The 21,418-nt window shown below is 39.0% G+C and overlaps 1 protein-coding gene across 2 annotated transcripts; it reads right to left on the bottom strand.

The window, feature by feature from the left end:
- Positions 1 to 295: 295 nt before the first annotated feature.
- On the bottom strand, positions 296 to 20,175 carry LOC110055961 (uncharacterized). 2 transcript variants are annotated; one of them, XM_089275424.1, is made up of 14 exons: positions 19,224 to 20,175; positions 14,952 to 14,994; positions 13,949 to 14,070; positions 13,720 to 13,816; positions 12,089 to 12,132; positions 9,470 to 9,555; positions 9,155 to 9,189; positions 7,853 to 8,022; positions 6,097 to 7,265; positions 3,920 to 4,067; positions 3,082 to 3,723; positions 2,719 to 2,961; positions 2,217 to 2,283; positions 296 to 1,695 (listed from the first exon to the last, which is right to left on the bottom strand). In XM_089275424.1, exons 1-14 carry the CDS (start codon positions 19,922 to 19,924, stop codon positions 1,570 to 1,572), a joined length of 3,693 nt encoding a protein of 1,230 aa, XP_089131550.1. In that variant the 5' UTR covers positions 19,925 to 20,175; the 3' UTR covers positions 296 to 1,569. The 2 variants fall into 2 exon arrangements, with proteins under 2 accessions (XP_089131550.1, XP_089131551.1); XM_089275425.1 differs by having other exon boundaries at positions 2,217 to 2,280.
- Between the last annotated feature and the right edge of the window lie 1,243 nt (positions 20,176 to 21,418).

Genomic DNA, 21,418 nt, shown 5'->3' with positions numbered 1-21,418 from the left:
TCGACGCAAAGATGGACTGCGAAGGAAGCCAGATCGAAGTAAGAAATTGGTAGGGGTGGAAATGGTTTGTTCTCTTGTTTTAATAAATGAGCGCTATTAAAATCCCTTTCAGGATTGACCAGGATTGGGAGTAATACTTGCAAGCACATGTACTGACCTTGCGTGCGGGTGGTTTGATTTTCCATTTCCTTCGTACATGTTGAAACATGTACGAAGGAAAAAATGAAAGACGTGAAAAAAGGGAGATGTGACACGGAAAAGGTTGTCATTATAAGGACACTATGAAATGCAAAAATGTTATAAAATCATCTGTTTATGTCAACGTCTTGATACTCACTAAAATTACAACATTTTTTAACTGGCATAATGTAAAACCAAAATCGCTATTTTTCCTCTGAAATTTAATTATTTCATGTGCGCAATGCGTTACAAACCGAATTTGAAACAATTTTATAGCTTTAAAAATTAACACGCGACCGATCTTACAAAATTTGAAACTGAAAGAATAAACGTAATGTTAATATATTACGGATGCATAAATAATCTAGCATACGCGAATGCATCTTTGGAGTAAGAACTTTACAATGTGACGAATAAATAAAATAATATAAAATAAGATATGTAGAATATTGGTTAGAGAGTACAAAAATAAACACTTAACTAATTATATATTTTTCCCTTAAGTTACAATGTGTAATATGTCTTCTTTTCGCAGACGAGAGAATCGGAAATTCCCAAGTCAAATAATGTCGTTCTTAATGCTAAGTCTTTTGAAGAAACTCTTCTAACCATTCAGATAAAACCTTTTGAGAAATACTTTCATGAGGTACCACCAGAAGTTTATAATGTATTAGCAATATAACCTTCTGTTACTACCTCTATTTCGTTGTACAGGGTTGGTTGTTCTAACATTAACCTTGTGCATCAAACCTCGTGCATGACCATGCAAATATAAGCTATCGAGTAGTGCTCTCACGTGATACTGTTTATAATGCTGTATAAGGTAGCATGTAGCCATTCTAGTGAAAACTGTTGAACAGTGCCCGTGTTTCGATGTTTTAAGAAATTTTATGAGTTAAAGGGTGAATGACTACAAGCAACTTTTACATTGTCATATGCGTACGTATCGGTATTGACTTCTTCAAAGTTGTTGCAACTGGTAATTAGGTATAGTTCTTAATCAAGGAAGCGAGCTTTGGTAACCTTTTGGAGCCCAAGTTAATTAGTAAGACTTTCAGACAGTTTAACCCCAGATAACTAAAACCATCTTAAGGTTAACCCAACGACTTCAAAAGCATGAATTGGAAAAGTCGTAGAAAGCAGAAAGATCTGTAGTGTTTGGCCTGATTCCTGTAGGAAAAAAGCCTTTGAAATGACGAAATCTGGACCGAACGTTTTAGCTAGCCTTTGTATATGTCTTCCGTAGCAAATCTCTAGCTGTTTCCAGCAAACGTCTCTAATACGTTTAGAGAATGTTTCGGGAATTCAAAACTATAATCTTTCTTTTTGTGAACGGTAAGCGCGAGTGAATACGATTGTTAGTGTAATATAAGAATAAACATTTGGATACTATCTTTTGCCGGATCGTATCAAGTCGGAAGCGATATTGCTGAGCATTCTCTTGGAGATGTGCTGCATTCTTCTTGCGGCTTTGTTGGCTACGTCCAGTGATTGGTGGAGTCGATAACTCTCCAACTGCCAAAAGAAAACAGTTGTGTTAATTGCCAATAGTCTTACTCCAGTCTTCTAGCACTTTGGGAGAACTCAACAGCAAGAAACTTGCCCTTGGCAAAAGTCCAATTTCCTGTGCATGATATAGGCTCGATTTTCGCCGCTTTCTCGAGTCCGGTCTACGTCCTCCCCGAGTTCGGGGGAGGAGCGCGGGCTCCTTTCCCGAACAGCGGCTGGTAATCGAGCCTATGCATGATACAGGTAGTAGGGGAATGCGAGTCTTACCAGAAGTCAAAGGGTTTCGGATTCTTTCCGTCCAATCGCACTACACTAAAGAGATCTCCAAATAATGTAACGTCATCATGACGTCATAACGATTGGCCGGTTGGTACGTAACGTCTCTGACGAACAAAGCGAGTTTAGGTTTAAATATAGAGCAACAGTTTAGAAAACAAACACATTAGGTAAGAGGTTAGGAATTGGACTTTCAAACAGTCTGTTTTATTCGTTTTTTAAAAAATGTACCATGGGAAGTAAAATCTCACCTCATCTCCTAGATAACCTCCCCAGCTGCTATGATTGCCTGTGTTACTTCTAACTCGGACATGCCTGCTATAAGAAAGAGGTTGAAACATCAATAACGAAACAGTGTGAATCGCTCAAAAACCAAGGCTTGTGTTCAACACTGGAAAACACCACATCTAGAGCGGACCGAGGTTACCACGGTAAAACGCTGTACTTCAAAACAGAGGAAACTAGTGGTCGAAACCTTCAATTCCCAAGATTAATATAAATTAGTATCAGTACACTGTCGGGCAGAGTTGATGGGAATGATAACACTCATCAGCTAAAGAATATTGCCTTCATGTACCACCAAACACTAAGACCTAAAGTAAAAGATACTGTTAGGTAGTTCGTAAGGAGAATAATATTTTAAAATTACAAATGAACTTTTGGACTAACTTCTTCGCTTTTTTCTGGACGCCAAAAACTGGTAAAGCAGTAATAACAGAAACATGACACAATTCAAGGATTGTAAAGTTGTACCTTCTTTGTGCAGGGTATTCCTCGTCACTTTCGGAATCTTCACTGTCAGACACTTGGTGCTCTCGCCGACTCCTGGACTTCCCCCGGGGGAGATGATGGATGTGATGTACTGTTGGTGACTCGGTTACAACTCTGGGTGGTACCACGGGCACCCCGGGTACCACTCCGGTGGTTATCACGGGTGTCCCCGTTGTCGCCCCGGGATATGTGTTAGTATGATGATGAACAGGCGATGAAACCACACTAAAACAAAACACGAGAGAAAATAATGATATAAAGCAGTTTTCAAGGGCAAAGGGGTTCTTTTATCGAGTGGTTTTTTCTCGTCATAATATAAGTTTATGAATTTCACCTGTCACTTACTTGTGGTAGTAGGGTGAGTAGGGTGTAGACGCCGCTGCAGGGGTTGTAGGATGATGAACAAAAGTGTTTGTTAGTCCCGGAGTGTACGGTGTTTGCGTCTCGGTGTGACGACGCGGCCGCGAGGAAGATGTCCCTGAGGTTGCCGCCGGGGTTCCTTGGGGTGGGCCAGAATAACCCGGATAGAAATAATTCCCGTGACTATGACTCCCCGAACCTCCACAAAATGGACACAAAAACTGCATTGTGTGCACCTCGGGCACTTGTGCGGATGCTGGGGCTGGTGTGGAAGGTGTTGGCGAAGGTGCCGGGGCTGGTCGGTCGTATTCTCTTCGCTTCAGCTCGCCTACATCCCTTGCCAGTTCTTCTATACGTCTCCTAAGATCATCGTAAGGTGAAGGATTGGTCGGACTTTCTCTGCTCCGTGACATTTCGTTCGCCAGAGCATCGTATTTTTTCTGTAGGTTGTCGTACATGCTCGCCATCTGTTGCTCGGCACCTCGTCGTGCCATTTCTCGTTCGAGATCGTCGTGCCTTCGTCGAAGGTCGTCGTACATCTGAGCCTGCAATCCACGAGCATTCGTGTCTTGCTGCAGCTGGGCACGTAAGCTCTGCAGTTCACCTCTTAGCTTGTCAACTGGATCCCTGTGAAAAATGTACGGAAAAATTCTTAGAGCGCAATCAAGACTAACATAGCACTATGCTAAATAAAATATACCAACAGACGTAACCACCCGTTTTCTGTAGAATGTTTGGAAAAAGTTATTTTTATTTTTTAGCCACAGTAAAGTGTCCTGATGCACCGCCTAATTCTCAATCAGAAGTTGATCGTGACACTGACCTGCGGTATCTCCTCTCATTGTCACTGTATCCACTGCTGCTGTCGTCACCTCTCCTTGACCGCCTTCCTGACCGCACGGATTCACGGTCACCCGGGTAACTGCGTACGCTCTGCTTATCCATTGGTCGGGACTGATCTATCCGCGGGCCTATGAAAAAGATGGCAAACAAGTGTTGTAAAAACTACCATAAGAAAACTGTTGACCCGCTGTTTTTCATTTCCCTTGGAAATTAAAGAAAATGGCGTCACTGCGCTTCGATTTCAAGAATTAGCAATTACATCGACAAGCTGCATGTTACACCGACGAAATGAGTAACTAAGAGAAACATGTCCTCAATTATAAAAATCAATCACAAAAACCAGATTGTTATTAAATTATGTTGCATGCTCTGTACAATCGCCCTTCGAAGAAGTTGCGAAACTCATTCGAGGGAGGCCTTACGAATGGCGATGCCGCAGAGTACCTAAGAAACTTTAGTTATTTTGATGTGTTGGACATCATCGATAGCTACTATAGCACAGTAACACTCCAATAGAATATTTGCCTACTGTTAAACTTGGTGGAGGTAAATGAGAGCTACAGAAGTGCGGGTACTTGAGACTATTATGATCAATATCAGTGACATCGACGATCCAATACAGTGCAGCAGTTAAGCGTAAATCGAAAACAAGGATGAATCTTTCCGTTCTGTTCCCTGAATTTCATGGAGAAGACCATGACATTCTTCCAGAAACAACACTTTTGGAACACCAGGGTTGTGAGACCCATGTCAGGACCAAAAACCGTTGAAATTCGCGATGAAAACAGCGCTCTACATGCATGAGTAACATTTTTGATGTAGTCATCTGCTGCCATAGATTCAGAACTAATCTACAAGAAGAAAACTGATCACAAGAAGATACCTTGGTCTAATCCATCCTGATCCATTTAGGATTCGACAGGAAAGTACATTTTACAGCGACAAAGTTTGTAAAATGTCCACTAATAAGCTTGCTGCTAGTTGTCATATCACTGCACGCTTATATATTATTAATATTCAAACATTTTCAAATCCTCTGCGCCGAATACACTCTTAACCGTTTTCTTACACCCACAGTGCAGCATTTACCTGCAAAAAGACCTTCTCGTATAAAGAACATATCTTCCCATTTGTACCAGAAAATACCATTCCCGCGTGGTGATAACGGTTGAGAATTATTTCAAATATTATTGCGCTAAGCATGCGGGCGGCAACTACACAGTATCAATTCTGATTGGATTGCAGATAAACAATATTGCTAATATACCTAAAAACAAAAACCAGTGTTTTCCTCGACCGGTCTCCAAATACGGTGAAGATCCTACATAAATTGAGCAACGGTCAGTCAGTTATCAAGAAACGGGAGAAACTAATTTTAAAATAGGAAAAATGAAAAACACGATACCGTAATATTTGATAAAACTCCTGCACAGCATTAGAAATGATTCGACGTTAACGCCACGTTAGTAAAACGACAGTTTGTTGATTGAAACACCAAGCGCGGTTTTTTCATTGTAGTTTAGAGGAGACAAAAACACAAAAGAGTCTGTGTCGGGACAATCAGGGAACAGAATATCACCGTGTTACACCTGTCGGCTTTGAAAATTACATTTTAATGAATGTGTGTACAAATGCACTAAAATCAACACACTAGGAAACACTCGAAATAGAATAACAGAATAACGGACAGTATTGCACTGTCGTCACGAAACAGCGGGGTATCTAGTGTCTTTCGAAAAACATCAATTAAATGCAGCACACAAAAAGTAGTAAGCAAATCGAGAATATTCGTTTTTATGAGAATTTAGTAGAGAAAAAACATATTTTTAAAACGTAACTGTATGAATGCTTCGGCTTGTGTTTTTATTTAGATTTCTCTTGCACGGATGTCACCATTACTTCATTACAGAAATTAAAGTAATCAAATTTAAAGTGATCGTTAACAATCACGAGAACTACTTATTATCCCTTCCGTCATAAAAGGAGTAACTTTTCCGATAAAACTTTCAGTCCGCACATGTATATGTGTATTGTTATTCACCATCGGAGAATGACCTTGATAACATTTACGGTTAAAACTGCAAATTGAACGTACATCTACTAATGTCTGTTTTCATCCTTAATTTTTACTGAAACAATTAAGACGAAAATTCTTACCTGTGTTCCTTACAGGAGCAGTTGCCTTATCATGGCGTGATGGTGTCCTTGAAGCTCGGCCCGTCACTGTGCTTTGCACCGATCTTTCTCCTGTACCGCCATCGTATAAGCTCGGGGTAGATGCATGCTTTCGTAAAGTGTCGTCAAGTCTTCGGACCCCCTCGTTATCCGATCGGGGGGCAGGATGTGTCGGAGTGTGCCGATGACTCCTTCGTTCTCTCTGAGAAGAAGGCGTTCTCGTCGAAGGTTTAGAATGAGTGGTTTCGAGATAACGGTCTTCGTCGCTTTCAGAGAGCGACTGAAGGGAAGACCTTCGTCGTCTCAGATCTCTATTTCTCGGAATTAACTTTGGTACAACTTTCGGTGTTGTCGGTTGGAGTCTCTCATCTTCAGTCTCTGTAGCGGACTGTTCTTGTAAAGGCGCGCTTCGCAGTTTATTTTCGGGATAAAATGGCGGCGGAATATCGGGCGACTCGTGTCCTCGGGATATCCGACTTCCCTCCGAGCCAAAAAATCCGCTATCAAAGCCCCTCTCAGAATCCGCAACTCCGTTACGATGCTTGCCTCTACGTTGGAGGTCTTTCGGTCGGGCTGGTCCGTCAGTGTTGGGAAGGAAGAGAGGTGTTGAAACACGGCTGTCACCCGAAACGCTTGCTCTGAGAGGGCGACCATGAGTAACTCGGGAGGGTTTGCGCACACTTTCATGGTGTAATCCGTTTGAAGTCCGTGGCGGTTCTCGCGCACTGTTTCTCCTGTTTCGCGGTTCTTGTGGCACGTGCTGTTCACGTGGAGAACTGTGGGTACTGGCGGTGCGATCACGTGATTCAAACGGTTCATCTGGCTCAGCCGCGATCACGGGGTCACGTGAGCTGTCGTGATCGGAAACAACGCTGGACCGTGGCAGGCGTGACGCTTTTGAATTGGCACGTGATCGTCTGCTACTAGATTCACTCAGGCGACTGTCCTGGCGTCGTGGTGGAGGAGGAATTCCACTCACGCTGTTACGCATAGGACTAGAAGAGGCTCGAGGTGACTTCGAACTGCCAGGGGAGGTCTGAGGAGAAGCTAAGCTAGAAGAAGGCAAATCGTCGCCGTCGTCTTCTAGGGGTGAATCCATGTCTTCTGTGTTGGCACGGCTGCGGTAACTGTTGGTTCTCGACCGCTGTGAACTGAAAAGGATAAAAGAGTGTTATTGTCCGAGACCTGTTTGGTTATGGGTTGTTGGGGTCAGTAAAGAATAGCTCAATTAGACAAACACGAGATGCGACAACCATTTCAACACCACAAACGATGCATCCAACACAGTCGTTGGATTCAGCCGTAATATAGTACACCTTCAAAAAATCATCCTACGTTGTGTCGGTTTTTGCTTTTGTATTCTTCATTTTATATGTGAAGCCGATTAGATCACTATTGATCCAACGTATTCCAGCAGGATCATCGTTCCGGTTGCTTGCTTAAACATTTTATAGTCAATCTATATCAATCTTAGCCATCCTGGTATTTTTTTACCCTCAGGACAAACTTACTTTTTTCAACCCAAATTTAACTCGATATCACGTATGTACAAAACACCACAAGAGTCCAAGTTCTTACCACTTGCCTGGACGATGTAATAATTCTTACAATTCTTGTTGGTCTTTCAAACAAAACAAGTATTCATGGTAAAAAGAGTAAAGGTGTCACACTCGATATGATCGAAACTTTTTCTCGCGAGAAAGCAAGCTATCGAAAAAGAGTGTGAAAATTATTTTACCTCGTGTGCGGCAAGGAGCCCGCTCGTGACCTATCGTGTGGCCCTTGACTGTTGGCGAAGTACTGACTCGACAGGGGCTCAGAAGCGGGGTCATGAACGACACTCATAGATTCGGACGCGAAGTACCCAGACTCTTGTAGGTCTAGAGGTTCGTGCTGGTCGCTAAGCTCCTGGTGAAAAATAAAAAAGAGAACATCACGCCGTTAAAAACAAAAAAGAAAGTGAGGAGTTCTTAATTAAGTTATTTAACCCTATAGCTACTTTGGCCTTTCTGCCAAGAAAAGAAATCCTCCAATCCAATGAGGACGTCATGTTGGGTTATTTTAGCAACACCTAAAGCGTACATTTAAATTCTTTAACCGCTGCATGTATACACGAGAAGCGAAAGGCTTCTCAGCAAGAAATTCTCACCGCATATTCCAATCTTCCATCCAAGAGTACCAAATAAAACTCTTCTACGGAGCCGTCGTTTCCAACACAATCCATTGCTATCACACGCAACCTCCAACGTTCAGATTACAAAAACGCTAAGCACTTCACGACCAAATTAGACAAGACAACGTAGCACGTTGCGAAGAAAACCTTAGAGGAAATTTGTCACGAGTAAGCATTTCCAAATATTTGTTAGCCGTAATGTTGGACCGTATATTTTTGACGCCAAACGCAACAACTTAATATGCTCAACCTGACGGTCGTATTGGACTGGCTTTAAGAACATCGTCGCTCGCATTAGAGCGATAAAATTTTGAATGAATATTGTTTACGTAATTTAACTCCACCGCTATTTCTTACAAACGGCATCCCAAAGAATGCGCTTGGAAACGGCAGCTGATTGGCTAATAATTCACTGTTTTGATGTATTTAATGCCACATGTTACGCCAGGTAACTTCGTTTTTAAATCCCGTCAAGAAACCAATATCGTCATATAAGAAGTATAGCCTCTGACAACAATATTCGTGGGATAACAACAGACAAGAATATAAGTGCACTTTAGGCACAAGTTTCTCCAGACAGAAAGTTTCATTTTTTCAATTAGAAATTCAGAAAAATGGACGCCACCTCGCGTAATAAATTCACAAAAAATGGAAATAATGGTATCATACCACGCTGAGTGTGAAGTTATTGTTCTAAAACCGACTTTAATCTGCATATATCAAAATTATCAGTTTTGTCTGGGTCACTTAGATTCTACTGAACAAAAGTTAGCGTCACCTTAGGAGCGAAGTTGTACTGCAACGTTGAAGAAAAAATCGAGGGGAGAAAGCTTAATGATATGGATTGTATTTTAAAATATGTTTCACCTGTTTATCCTCCGCATCACTATCTGGAAGAGGACCTGCAGCCAAATATAAACATGACACTTAATATGCGCATTCCCAAACTACTAATCACAGCCATTATTGGAACAGAAAGAAATCACTCGGAAAACATTAAGCATCTTTAAGGAATGAATTATCATTAAAAAAAATTCTTCTCTGAAAAGCTAAAAACGGGGTTTCTATTGCCCTCAAAACACATTCAGAAAAGAAACTAAGAGCTCAGTATTTTCTATAGAAATTTAGTAACGTTCTGTGGCTGATTTATCCTAAACAGTCAAAGGAAAAGGTGTCACTTACCCAAAGAAAACCGTCTTGAATATTCACCTTCTCTTTCAGCTGAATTTAAATCAAGGTCCTCCACATCTTCCGAGCTGTTTCCTTCTCTGAAAAAGGAATTAAGAAAAAAAATAACTAAATATATAGACCATAACTGACAATGGAGCATGAACTCAAAACGTTAACAAGAAAACGTAGAATTAGCGTTTCCTTTTTCTCGAACAACCAAAACACAACTCCAATGTTTCCAAACATCATCACATTGGAAATACACCATGCACTAACTGATTTATTTTACCGAAGTCCAGGTTCTGTTCAAGTAACCTGTAATTACACTTGAATTAAATTTCATCTTTTGGCACTTTATTTTCGCATTCACAAGGCAAGCAACACGCTGTAACGCTATATTTGATCACTTAAGTCAGGTTTGTCTAACGTAGACAGTTGTTAGAAAAGCCATATGGAAATGCTGTAACGATAAGCTATTAAAAGGATCAATTTTTCAAAGCATACACTAGATGGAAAGGCGTGCAACATGAAACCCCCCTGAGTACATGTAATTCTTAGTCCTTTGATGAACTCTATGGGAGGTCTTTAGGCTTTTTACTAATGCACAAAAACCATACATACAGCCGACAGGTTTTCAGCTCGATGAAAGGTTTTCAGTAATAGCTAACAAAACTTTTACATTGATTTACATGCCATTTAAGACCTAACTAAACTCTTACAGTGATCCGAACCTCTACTAATCGTAGAATAACTCAAATCGATTAAAAATCAAAATATTGTTTTATAACAAGGATCAATAAATTGCGACATGCATAAGAGTGGATAATCTCTACCGCTCGCAGACCACAAACGAGACACGCAATAGCTAAGTTTCACAGTACGAAGTTACCCTGGCTTATGCCATAAACAACCCTAACAGGCTTCGTTTTGATACTTTGAATGATAAGATTACAAACAACACAATGATACAGTCAAACGCCGTCTCGGAGAAAACGCCACACGAAAATGATGAAACAAAACATTACAGGTGATAAAATTCGACTCTTTGACTCTTCTAAAACATTCTTCTTAAATGCTGCAAATCGCTACAGCCATTCTTTAGAGAAGTAACCAGAAGCAGAATACTCGTAACTGTCCTGAACGATAAAATTAATTCCTAAAATGTAAATCACTTTAAAGCAAAAAAATATCCAAGAAGCAAATTACATTAAGGCGGCCCAGCGTAGGATTTTCACAATTTCTTCGTCTTCGGTTCCCTCGCCGTCACTTTCCAAAGGGGATGTCGACGCCATACTCAATTTTCTGATCGTTTTCAGAGATCTCTTCCAAACACCTTCCTTACACCAACATAGATTTAAACACCGTTCCGAAAAATTACCATATGTTATATTGACTTATCTACCTGCCCGTTGGATATCTCTAGGATACACCTGCCCGGGCAACCAATGTGGCTGTTTGTCCATTCTAACATTGTTTTGCTGTGTTTACGGGCAACAACGGCTTATGCGATTATTTTCGTTCATTAGTTTTGTGCTTGAAACTGGAGTTTGTGGCTTATGGATTATGGAGAGCTTGAAACAAATTTATTTTCCTGGGCAACAGCAAAGATATTTCGATATACACTAAATAGAAACACTGCATAAAGTTTACATATTGACTATTTCAGACAACAATAACATGTTTAATTAAATCGTATATTTATATTGTTTGCATTTATTCACAAAATCCACAAATGGCTCTACAAGGAATCACACTGGTAAGCATTAAGGATGGAACAAACTAAACGTTTCCCACGACCAAATGTTTTCCTCGTGTTCAAAGAGGCTAATAGAGCTTTAAAACTTTGAAAGAACTTTCTACAATACTAAATGGTACATAACTACAAATAAAATTATATCAGTTAAGAGAGCACGCCACAATTCAGTAAACTTATTAACAAACGATTATAAAAAGAGACAATTGTAAAAATGGATTAAGGTACAAGCGAGCTATACCATATTTATTGTATTCTGTATTTAGAAGCAACTTAATACCCTAATGTCATCACTTTACCACATTCATCAAGTTTTCATGCAGATTTAAATCAACAAAACGTGGCTTGTGTTGGCAATACAAAAATCAAGTAATCGCAAGTTAGTATGTTATAGTCTCGATGGAGATTTCGCAGAATGGCCATCAACATTTTCTCTTGTGGTTTTCAATATTCTTGGCTGTGTTTTTCTATGTTGTATGGTGGCTTAAAACCTACGTATATCCACCGCTGAATATCACCTAAAGTAGCATAAGGTAGCCCTTTTAATAATATGTTTTACGACATACAAATATTCTCCTGTGAAGCTTCATTAAGGCCCAGTCTTATAATTTAAACCCTTTTAGTTTTAGTGGTAAACCCACCTTCTTAGCATGTAATGCATAATTTACCTCCCAGAATGCGCAAATTAACAAATCATGTTAACCAATTTATCCTCTCAAGTAATCACCATGTATCACTGGCACAATACAAAATCAAATAACATTGTCATCGAGGGGGTCAATAGTCTGGATATATTACAAAATTCTCAGCACTGACATAACAGACATGTATGGAGATCTATAGCGAGAATTTCGGTTTTCATATTGGACTACAATTACCTCACTAAATCATTCTTGCTAGCTTCTTTGATATTTCTTAGTCTCTAAAAACAAAAAACATACATGTAAACAACTTTATTAATAAGTGAGAACTAAAAAACACCTACTGTAGGTTAAAAACAATAAACTCATTCAGTAGGGAAGCATAAGGTAAGTAATTTCCATAATGAACCACAGGTACAATGCTTAAATTGTAAATTAAAGAAAGCCACAAACTGGAGTGGGTTTTCCTCTGTTGCATTGTAAGTTGATGGTTCCCTAAAATTCAGGTATGTGTTAAAGGCTACGTTTGCACATGCACATAAATGAACCTCAGAAATCATTTCGATTTTGTTTGACACCAAATGAAAAGAGGAGAGCATTGGAACAGAATAGACTTACCTACCCACTGATTTCAGCATATTTAACCACAGTGTTTCCCATTGAGTAAAATTATGTACATGCATCTCACAAAAATCATCTTCAATCTCATAAAAATAAGAATTTCAGATTGGCAAGATTGAAGTTGTTACAAATGGCTTGTCATGAGATTATTATCAAAAGCACTTGCTCAGTTCTCCGAAATTCAGGAAAGCAATGGAGTATATTTATGCAAAAGAGCACCTTTTCTGTGTTTACATAGCCTCATCTAAACACAAGGAGGGTTGGAGAGTTTGAGACAACTATGCAAACCCGAGACGTATGCGTAACTTTTGAGAATCCTCCCAGCTCCCCAGAGTGTTTAGATGAGGCTATGTAAACATGGAAAAAAGTGCTCTATTGCTTTTACAAAATAATTCTCAAAAATATGGGGGAATCTAAAATGTCACAACCATGTTTACATACTCTCATGTAAACACACCTATTAGCATGAGAGCGCACTTAGTACTGTAGGTCATTTATTTTATAAACATTTATTATATGGCCTGTGTTTGTACCCGATATAACGCACGCTCTGATTGGCTCGCACATTCTGATTGAAGGGCATTATTCTCCTGTGATGCCCATGGGCCGATTACAGGCCTGCAAAAACCAAAGCAAAAAGCCATATAATAAACAACTTATTAACCTCAAACGTTTGGTCTTTACGGGAAAATCTCAAACCTTGGCCTTCCCGTATTGACCTCGCTATCGCTCAGTCAATACAGCAAGGTTTCAGTTTGAGATTTTCCCATAAAGACCTCACTCTTGGTTAATAAGCAGTTAGTATATTGTAACATCATTTTGGGTTTTTTTTTTTTAAAAACTCCTCGCACGGAAATGCTGGTACATGTAGAGTGCAGTCTCATTCAAAGATAAAGTTAAATTTATGGATGAATCAGAAAATTTATACTACTTTGTCCCCTCTCTACCCCCTTCCCCCCACCCCCCCCCCCCCAAAAAAAATATCTATAAAATAATTATAATCATCACCATCATCATCATCTCATGATTAAAAAAACTATAATAACAATAACACTCAGTTAAAAGGTTTTTTTCTTTCCACCTAAGTAAGTACAACAGTCTGTAATCAGACTGAAACCTTAATTACTATTCACTGGATAAGGAACATTTTATAAATTTACTACTGTAGTTTCATCATCACCATGACATAAATGTAATTTATTTAGTTTAATACTAAGGTTCTAGTAATTTGAATGTGACTGCATTACCTGCATTAGGTTCTGTAGATCTCCTTCAGGCCTCTGGTCTTCAGCAGCTGTTGCTGCTGCTGCTGCTGCTGCTGCTTCCTGAGGGTTATCCCTTGGTCTGTGAATAGAACATTAATTCATAGATCAAAATTAAGGTGGTGCCCCAGGGCACCGATGTTTTGGACTTACAGTGTATGGCTAACACACATACATGTAATAAGGAAATAAGTGTCACACAGAGAGCCATTACCTGTTTAACAACTCACTGTAACTGTTTCTTCTAGTGTCTTGGTTGGATGGGCCGCTGGATCGAGTTAGACGGTTTCCAAGTTGGTCTGATATCTCCTCCAGTCGCAGACCACATCTATACAACTAAAACATAAATCAACATACAGTAATGTAACATGCAAAAATTCAAACAAATGGTTAAGCTCAATTCAGAAGCAACAGACATCCCATGAACTGGAACTGCACTGATAAACCGGACTTGGGACTCAACAAGCATAATTTACTTCAGGTTAGTGACACTGAATGCTACAATCAGTTTTAAAGGAAGGGTTTCACAGCTCAGTGCATGTGCAAGCTACAACATTAATCATTCAATTTCATTTTTTAAAAAACAGTTGGAAGCTTGCAGCTGACTCTTGTGAGAAATTTGGCTTTTGAAAATTTCCCAGTCAGTTGTGAAAACATGAGGATACAGGTGAGAGTTCTCATTACTCCTTTAGTACTTTCCAACTCCATGCATTAAGCACACTTTCGTTTTCGTATTGACCACATTTGTTTCAGTAACCACAGACTACATTTTTGTGATTCAAGCAGAATGATAGCCTTTTTGTAGTCATTCATTTACGTGAAAGTTGGCAGAATTACTGATGCCTACAATTCATGAAAGATGTAAATGGATTTACACAGAAAATTTTGAATTAAGTATTGAACACCAGATTTGTTATTTGGATTGACAATTTTATTCTGGATCGGATGCACAAGTTATCTACTTGCATGTTATTGGTATATAAACAATGGATTGGAATTGGTTGGGCTGCAAGTGCCAAACGATTAAACTATCCATTTAAGACCCCTATAACAGTTATAATGGCAAAATTTACATTAGTTTAGCCAGCTAAGGAAATCTCAAATGCCTAATGACTGAGCCCCTCATATACAAAGTTCATTGTGTAAGGTCTAAAATTAGCTGATGAAACTGAACAGTGACGAAAATGAAAAATGAATAAGCAAGCTTCTTCACTCACTTGTCCATCAAGACTGTCCTCAGGTTGGAAATCACCACTAAAACTGCAAGAACAAATTGTACATCATTACTAAAACGCTGGGATTCAAACATGATGCCTTAATTATTAACGATTTACAATGTAGATGACACTCTCAATGTACAGGGGTGAAGTACTTACTTTCTGGGGGATACACACTGGCCAGGCTAAAATTGATTGCTCAAATGAGAAAATCAACTATGTGAACAAGTGCACAAATTAACCCATTGACTTCTGGAACTTTTTGTCAAAAATGTATTTTTTGGGGACACTTTTAGACAATTTCAGTCTGGATATGAGCAGAAGTAGCTCCAATCCACTCAAAAATGTATTTCCAACATAAAGGCATGCCTTTCTTTCCACTAATATCGTGTTTTATCACATTTTTGCTCAGACATGGGCACAAATCAAAATTTTGAGAAAAAGACCTGCGTTTTTAAGCATTTCATTTATTTTATTTTATTTTTTTATTTTTTTTTTCACCTTTCCTTTTTTCCTTTTCTTATCTTTTTGCTGCAGTTGTTGACCTTCTACTGGGCTTACTTCCAGTGTAAGATTTGCTGAGAAAGCATCGTTGAGACGGGAAATTCTTGGCACAAAGTAGTTAAGTGTACTTGAGAGTTGAGTTCACTCAAATTTCCAAAGATCTTCATTCATATTTCATGCTAAATTGACCCAATCATTCTGATCTGGGTATAAATAGAAAGATGCAGAACTTGAGTATAAGTGATGCCAATCTGGAAAAAAGGCCAACGTTCGTCACAGCCGGTTATGGCCAGCACAGGCATCAATGGGTTAATGGAAGAAATGTCATCAAGCAAATGCAAAGAAAATGTACAGCTGAGTGTCCAAATTAAGGATATGTCTGTTTGACATAAAAAGGTTTGGCCATGTTTGTTCCACTGTAAAGCATACAAGGAAATGACAGAAATGTAGGAGAAATTTGATGTACGTTTCATGATAAAATCGTCCATATTTAGTCAACAGGGATTCAGTACGTTCCAAGTGTGTAGTGTTCTTGAGGCCACATATTATATTTTACAAGTGTTAGCTGTGCTCTCATTTTCAGTGATAATTTTTTACTCTGCAATAGATATATCTCCTTATTTTCTCTCCAGCTCCTCAGCAGTCTGTAGATATATTCACTGTGTAGAAAGAAGGTAATCACTACATTCAAACTAAATGAAAAACTCAATAGGTCCCAGTACTTGTTTGCTAGAAAACAATCATTTGTCTCTCTCGCAAGCCAAACCGTTCACAAAAAAAAAAACACCATTTTGTTTCTGTGCACATGCAAAGAAATTGTGCACGATATTCTGTGCAGTAAGGATGTGTGATGTAGTACAGAGAAATCACCTTAAAAAGACACATCTGCAGGAGAGGCTTCAAGATCTGGAGGAAACTGACAACCAAAATTTGTTCAATACAAAACATATAAACTGTAATGTCAGCATGAGAAATAGAGAAAACACAACTGGAGATTGATAACTGCTCTAAAATGTGCTTTCATGTTAATCAACTTTATCATATGACCTCTATGACCCAGTGTGTTTTTTCTTTGAAAAACCACAAGGAAAAAGGTCCTGTATGAGGGCCAGATGCGTCAAAGTGATAGGCCCAGAAAAACACGTATGGCCCTGAAACAATTTTTTTGTTGCAAAATTTTGTTTTCAGAAAACACTTCAGTTGCCATCTTACTCTGAAAGCACAGAAAGAAACTACATGTATGTCTAGACACTTCTCACAAAAGAAGAAATCACAACTTTATCAAAAGTCAACAACAAGTCAGTCTTCAGTCTATTCCTTCCTGTGGCCTCCAGCTCATATCCAGCTCTTAACATCTCAGCTTAGAAGCAGCAGCACCATGTTAAAAAAGGTTAGAAAAAAATATGTGCATGCAATTTCTTTACGGTCATTCTCTATTTCTTTAGCATTACTCTAGATATTATTCCTTAGGACCTTCAGGCCCATTGTTACTGCCCGTCCTTACTGTGCAGATTATTAATTTTGCAACGTCACACCACGTCACAACAAGCACGTGCACTTCAGTTTGTAAACAAGTCATGGTTCCAGGGAGCTTACAAAGCATCTCTGCTATCAATAGGAGACCTATTTTTAAAATAGATAGAGATGCTTTGTAAGCTCCCTGAAGGGACTACCCTGAAATTTTTACCTTTGGATTTTTACTTTCAACTAAAGGTGTCTCTCTACTTATTAACTGGGTGGAAGGGCCAGACTGGAAATATTTGGCTCAAGGTCAGGACTTATGGACCAAGCAAAACAAGGTCTGTGGGTCCTGACCTTGAGCAAAATATTTTTCCATCCAGCCCGACCTCACCCATTCGATAGGAATGTGACCATAGTTATTTTTTTTGAAGGCTTCCCAAGGGAGGTAACATGCTCCCTTGATCCCTAGGAAATTAATTGCCAAGCTTCCCTTTAATAGTAGAGATACCCCTTGTTCTCTCAAATTCATCCCAAAAATACACTTTGTTCCCTTGAAATAAAACGATCATGTTCTCTTGTTGCCCAAAACCCCTGGGAGGCCCTCTTTTAAAAAAATCACCCTAATATTCAAACCTGGAAAAAGGTAAGAAGCAAACCACCTCATTCAGATTGTGGGACAATGAACTTTGCATAAGTTTGAATGTGAGACAGTCAGTCACTGTCTACTTTGTGACCTCAGGCAGCTAAAAAATGGTAAAATAAGCCACCTAGACTAGCAATTGCAGTAGCTTCATACAGCGCTGGGCACAAGAGGACGATTTAATTGCCCACCTGGTTTGACCATCTAGAGGAAAGTTTTTCTTATGAAGAATTTCATTTCAAAAAGTTTTGCCTGCCTGTGAAGACCAATTACCCTCCTGCTGAAAACATTAATGAAACCATTGGCAATTGTTATCGAGCCACCTACATCGACACTTTGTGTTAACCCTGCATCTGGATGTTGTAAAACTGAAAGAAATTAGGTTGGCAATGTTTGCGACTGATTTGCGCATATTAACAACAACATGGAGACCATGCTTTGCATTCAAGTCCTATTTAATCATGTTTTAAATTGTTACAAAAGACAGGCAGGAAAAACATGTATAGTATAGAAAACTTCAAGCACAGGAAGGCAATTAATTTATGACAAAAACACTATTTTCACTTCTTTTCTGGGACCAAAATAAAAAAGCCATTTTAAAACACCTGCTTGCAGACTAATCATCATTCTTGTTTGACTGTCCAAATTAAAATAGTATGAATAGCATTTCAAAGGACAAACAGGGAATAGATAGTAAGAGAAACTCAGCAAAAAAATTGGTACATAAGTGAAACTACACTGCATGGTGTCACAATTAAGATGAAGGTCAAGGGCGTTACCTATTTCACTTACATGTTAACGTTCCTTTTAGAATGTAACTGAAGAATTTAGTAAAATAATAATTGCAACTTTAGTACATGGAATTTTCAATTTACATTGCATTGTTAAGAACCTCCTGAGAAAATCCGTGGTGAAAACTACTCGTGAAAATAAAACTCCCTAAGAAAACTGATAATAAAATATTTACAATGGTTTTGAAGCAATTTTCTAGGTGCAGGTTTATATTTTAATAAAGAATACCACAAGGACACAAAATAATAGCACCTAACTAACTCTGTAGTAAGGAATTAGAAAAGTTTATTGTTGGTCTACAGCTTAACCAAACAACAATGCTTTTCTTGTTTTCATAAGGCATACCAAAGGTGTTAGAATTATTTTTTTTAAATGGGTTTCAGTTCCCTTGCTTTTGTAAATCGTTAAAAATTTTACCAGCTGTTTAACAATTTTCCTTGGTTTTAAGAAAGGACTGATCGCCCGAAAAATTCAGGTTTTATTGTGATTAATCATTAAGCAGTTTAACTCTGGACAAAACCCAAACTGCAACTGTAGACTCTTTACATGAAAGCATAAATTTTTATTTCACCAAAGTCTGGCAGCAATTATTAGAATAATTAACACGTCTTTTGTTTACACCTGTCTAAACCGTCAAAAAAATTAGTTCGTTCAATGTCAGAAAGATCGCGATTTAGATCTCAATATAAGACCTTAAACTTACTACTTAGAAAATGACCGTGTTTCTCAAGGGATTTGTTTACGTAAAATATCTTTGTGTTGACGAAAAATACACAAACACAATTTCCGGATATAATATCGTCATCAACATCTTTTGACCTTGAACGAAAGAAAAACGTTCAAATTTTCTGTAGATTGCCTACGATCTGACTTACCTTTCATTTTCAAACGACTCAGGATCTCGTCCAGTTTCCAGTCGCCTAATCTGTGTTAATTCTTGTTTTAAATTCCCGTTTTGAGCTTTCAACTGCTCGCACATATCTCTCAACTCTTGTAGTTCGGGTTCTCCCCATTGCCCCTCCATAACGTGGTCTTGCAGTGCATCTACGTCCTCCTGAAAGTATTGCACTTTCGAAGACAAAGCTGCCCTTAATCTCGCTCCTCTCCCGTCTGGACTCGATGGATTTAACCCGGCGTAACAACTAGTAGTTGTACTTCGTTCGTTGCCATTTTGTGGAGCGGCGTCAGCACCTCGAGGAACCTCTCCGCCAGGAAAACCACCCTCGCTCAAAACAGCCTGGCTACTTCTTGGAAATCTAAATACACCAGGCTCTTTATGAACTGTTGCGTTTACAGATGAGCTCTGTTGTGGTGGTGGTAAGTCACTGTACAAGTTAAGTTTGGCTCCTATTCGCAGTTGATCTATAGTATTTTCGGCCTGAGCATACTTCTTGAGCAGCTCGTCGTAATCGTCTTGAAGCCGTTGGTAAACTTCGTCTGTCTCTTTGCGAAACGACTTTTCCTTCCGTAACTTTTCCTGCAAATCGACTCCCGAAGAAATCTCTGACGAGCTTTCCGATAAGGTCCTTTGTTTTCTTGACGCGCTAGTTGTCGGTTGGTTTCCAAATTCAGCCATGTTCCAAACATGCTACGAGCGTGATCAACGATTTTCCTTGTTATTTCGCGGCGGATTTCTCATTCTTATACGGGAGTACATCCCTTACACACGTCCTTGTACACTTCAATGCCTGTTTAAATGGACTATTTGGAGAAATCTTGGACAATTGTTGAGCATCATTCGGTCTTCAATTTACTACTGCGGCCATTCCTTTTGTCATCCATCACTTTCCCTCCATGGAAACGAGGCGACGCGTGTATGTACTCAACCGGCAAAACACAAAAGCGTTTCAGCTCATGCTCGTTTCTCATTGGCTGATTCAAGGGCCGATTAAATTAGCTTGTTTATCTTACTCAATGAAAGATAACAGACAAGGAAACAATGAACTGTCGAGTAACCCACGAAAATCAAGACGTAAAAAACATTATGACGTCGTCTCACTTTTGTGTCAAGTGTTCCTTATTGAGACCTCTCAGCAGGAGTTCATATTCATGTTCAAGAATAAGATTGTAGTATTTCCAAAAAAAAAACAATTAGGTACGTTTTCATACCCACAATCTTTGAAAAAGGAAATGCTTTATTTCAAATACTGGTTTTAACTTCAATTTTCCGTGACAAAATAAAATCTGATAACTAAGGTTTTCGATAAACAATTAAGAATAAAAAGCAGCGATATTAAAGAATGACGTTTCGACGGCTCCATGCCATCATTCTCAAATTCAAATAAGATACGTTATGTGAGTTCATTATATAGTGAATGTACGTGTGAAGGTCTCAGTGCATATGATTAAGAGATAAAAATAATCGATGAATAAAAATAGAAATACCAAGCGTGGTGCGCTTGAACTGTCAAATAAAAAGTTTTGCTTTAATGGAGTCAGATTAAGTGTTAAGTGTTGGTTTTTTGTTTTTGATGAAGAGCATTTCATAAATTAAACAATCCAGTTTCCGACGGCATTTCTTGAGGATTGTGAATTGGTCACGGAGATCTTTGTTCCTCAGACTGTGTACGTCCCGCAGGTGTTTACCAATGACAGAATGCTTATGCTCATTAATGCGCTGAAATAGGCGTCGGCATGTATAGCCCACATAATCTGCGTCGCACAGATCACATTTGTATTCATAAACAACGCATTGTTCGTTAACAAGAGGTGGTTTGGGTTCCGTCACTTTGATTTCTTCAGCAACTTTCTTGCTCTTAAACACTGGGCGCAAGTCACTGTTAATTTTCTTCGCAAGATCGGAGAGCTGAGTCGTACTAAGTCGGCTGATCGCTGATCTTTAAAGGGAAGAATAATCCGAACGGGCTTATTAACTTGAATATTAAGTGTCTGTTCTCGGTCTTGCGACTCAATGAATCTGGTGATTGTACAGTTAATGAGTCTCTCAGGGTACTTAAGCTTGAGAAAGATCTCTTTCAGGTTGATTTAGTATCTCTCGAATCCTTCATTTACTCATATTTCCATTTGTCACCTAAGGGATCAATTTACATAATTGTACTGGAAACGTTAT

The sequence above is a fragment of the Orbicella faveolata genome, unplaced genomic scaffold, assembly GCF_042242905.1.
Source record: "Orbicella faveolata isolate gen_17 unplaced genomic scaffold, um_ofav_v1 contig_36, whole genome shotgun sequence".
NCBI classification, from domain to species: Eukaryota; Metazoa; Cnidaria; class Anthozoa; order Scleractinia; family Merulinidae; genus Orbicella; species Orbicella faveolata.
This window is presented reverse-complemented; position numbering and strand designations above follow the sequence as displayed.

Coding starts and splice junctions, on each gene's coding strand:
- LOC110055961 (XM_089275424.1), bottom strand. CDS start 19,924: ATGGCTGAATTTGGAAACCAACCGACAACTAGCGCGTCAAGAAAACAA. Junction 14,995..19,223: donor GAGTCGTTTGAAAATGAAAG/GTAAGTCAGATC, acceptor TTGTTCTTGCAG/TTTTAGTGGTGATTTCCAAC. Junction 14,071..14,951: donor AGGACAGTCTTGATGGACAA/GTGAGTGAAGAA, acceptor TTTATGTTTTAG/TTGTATAGATGTGGTCTGCG.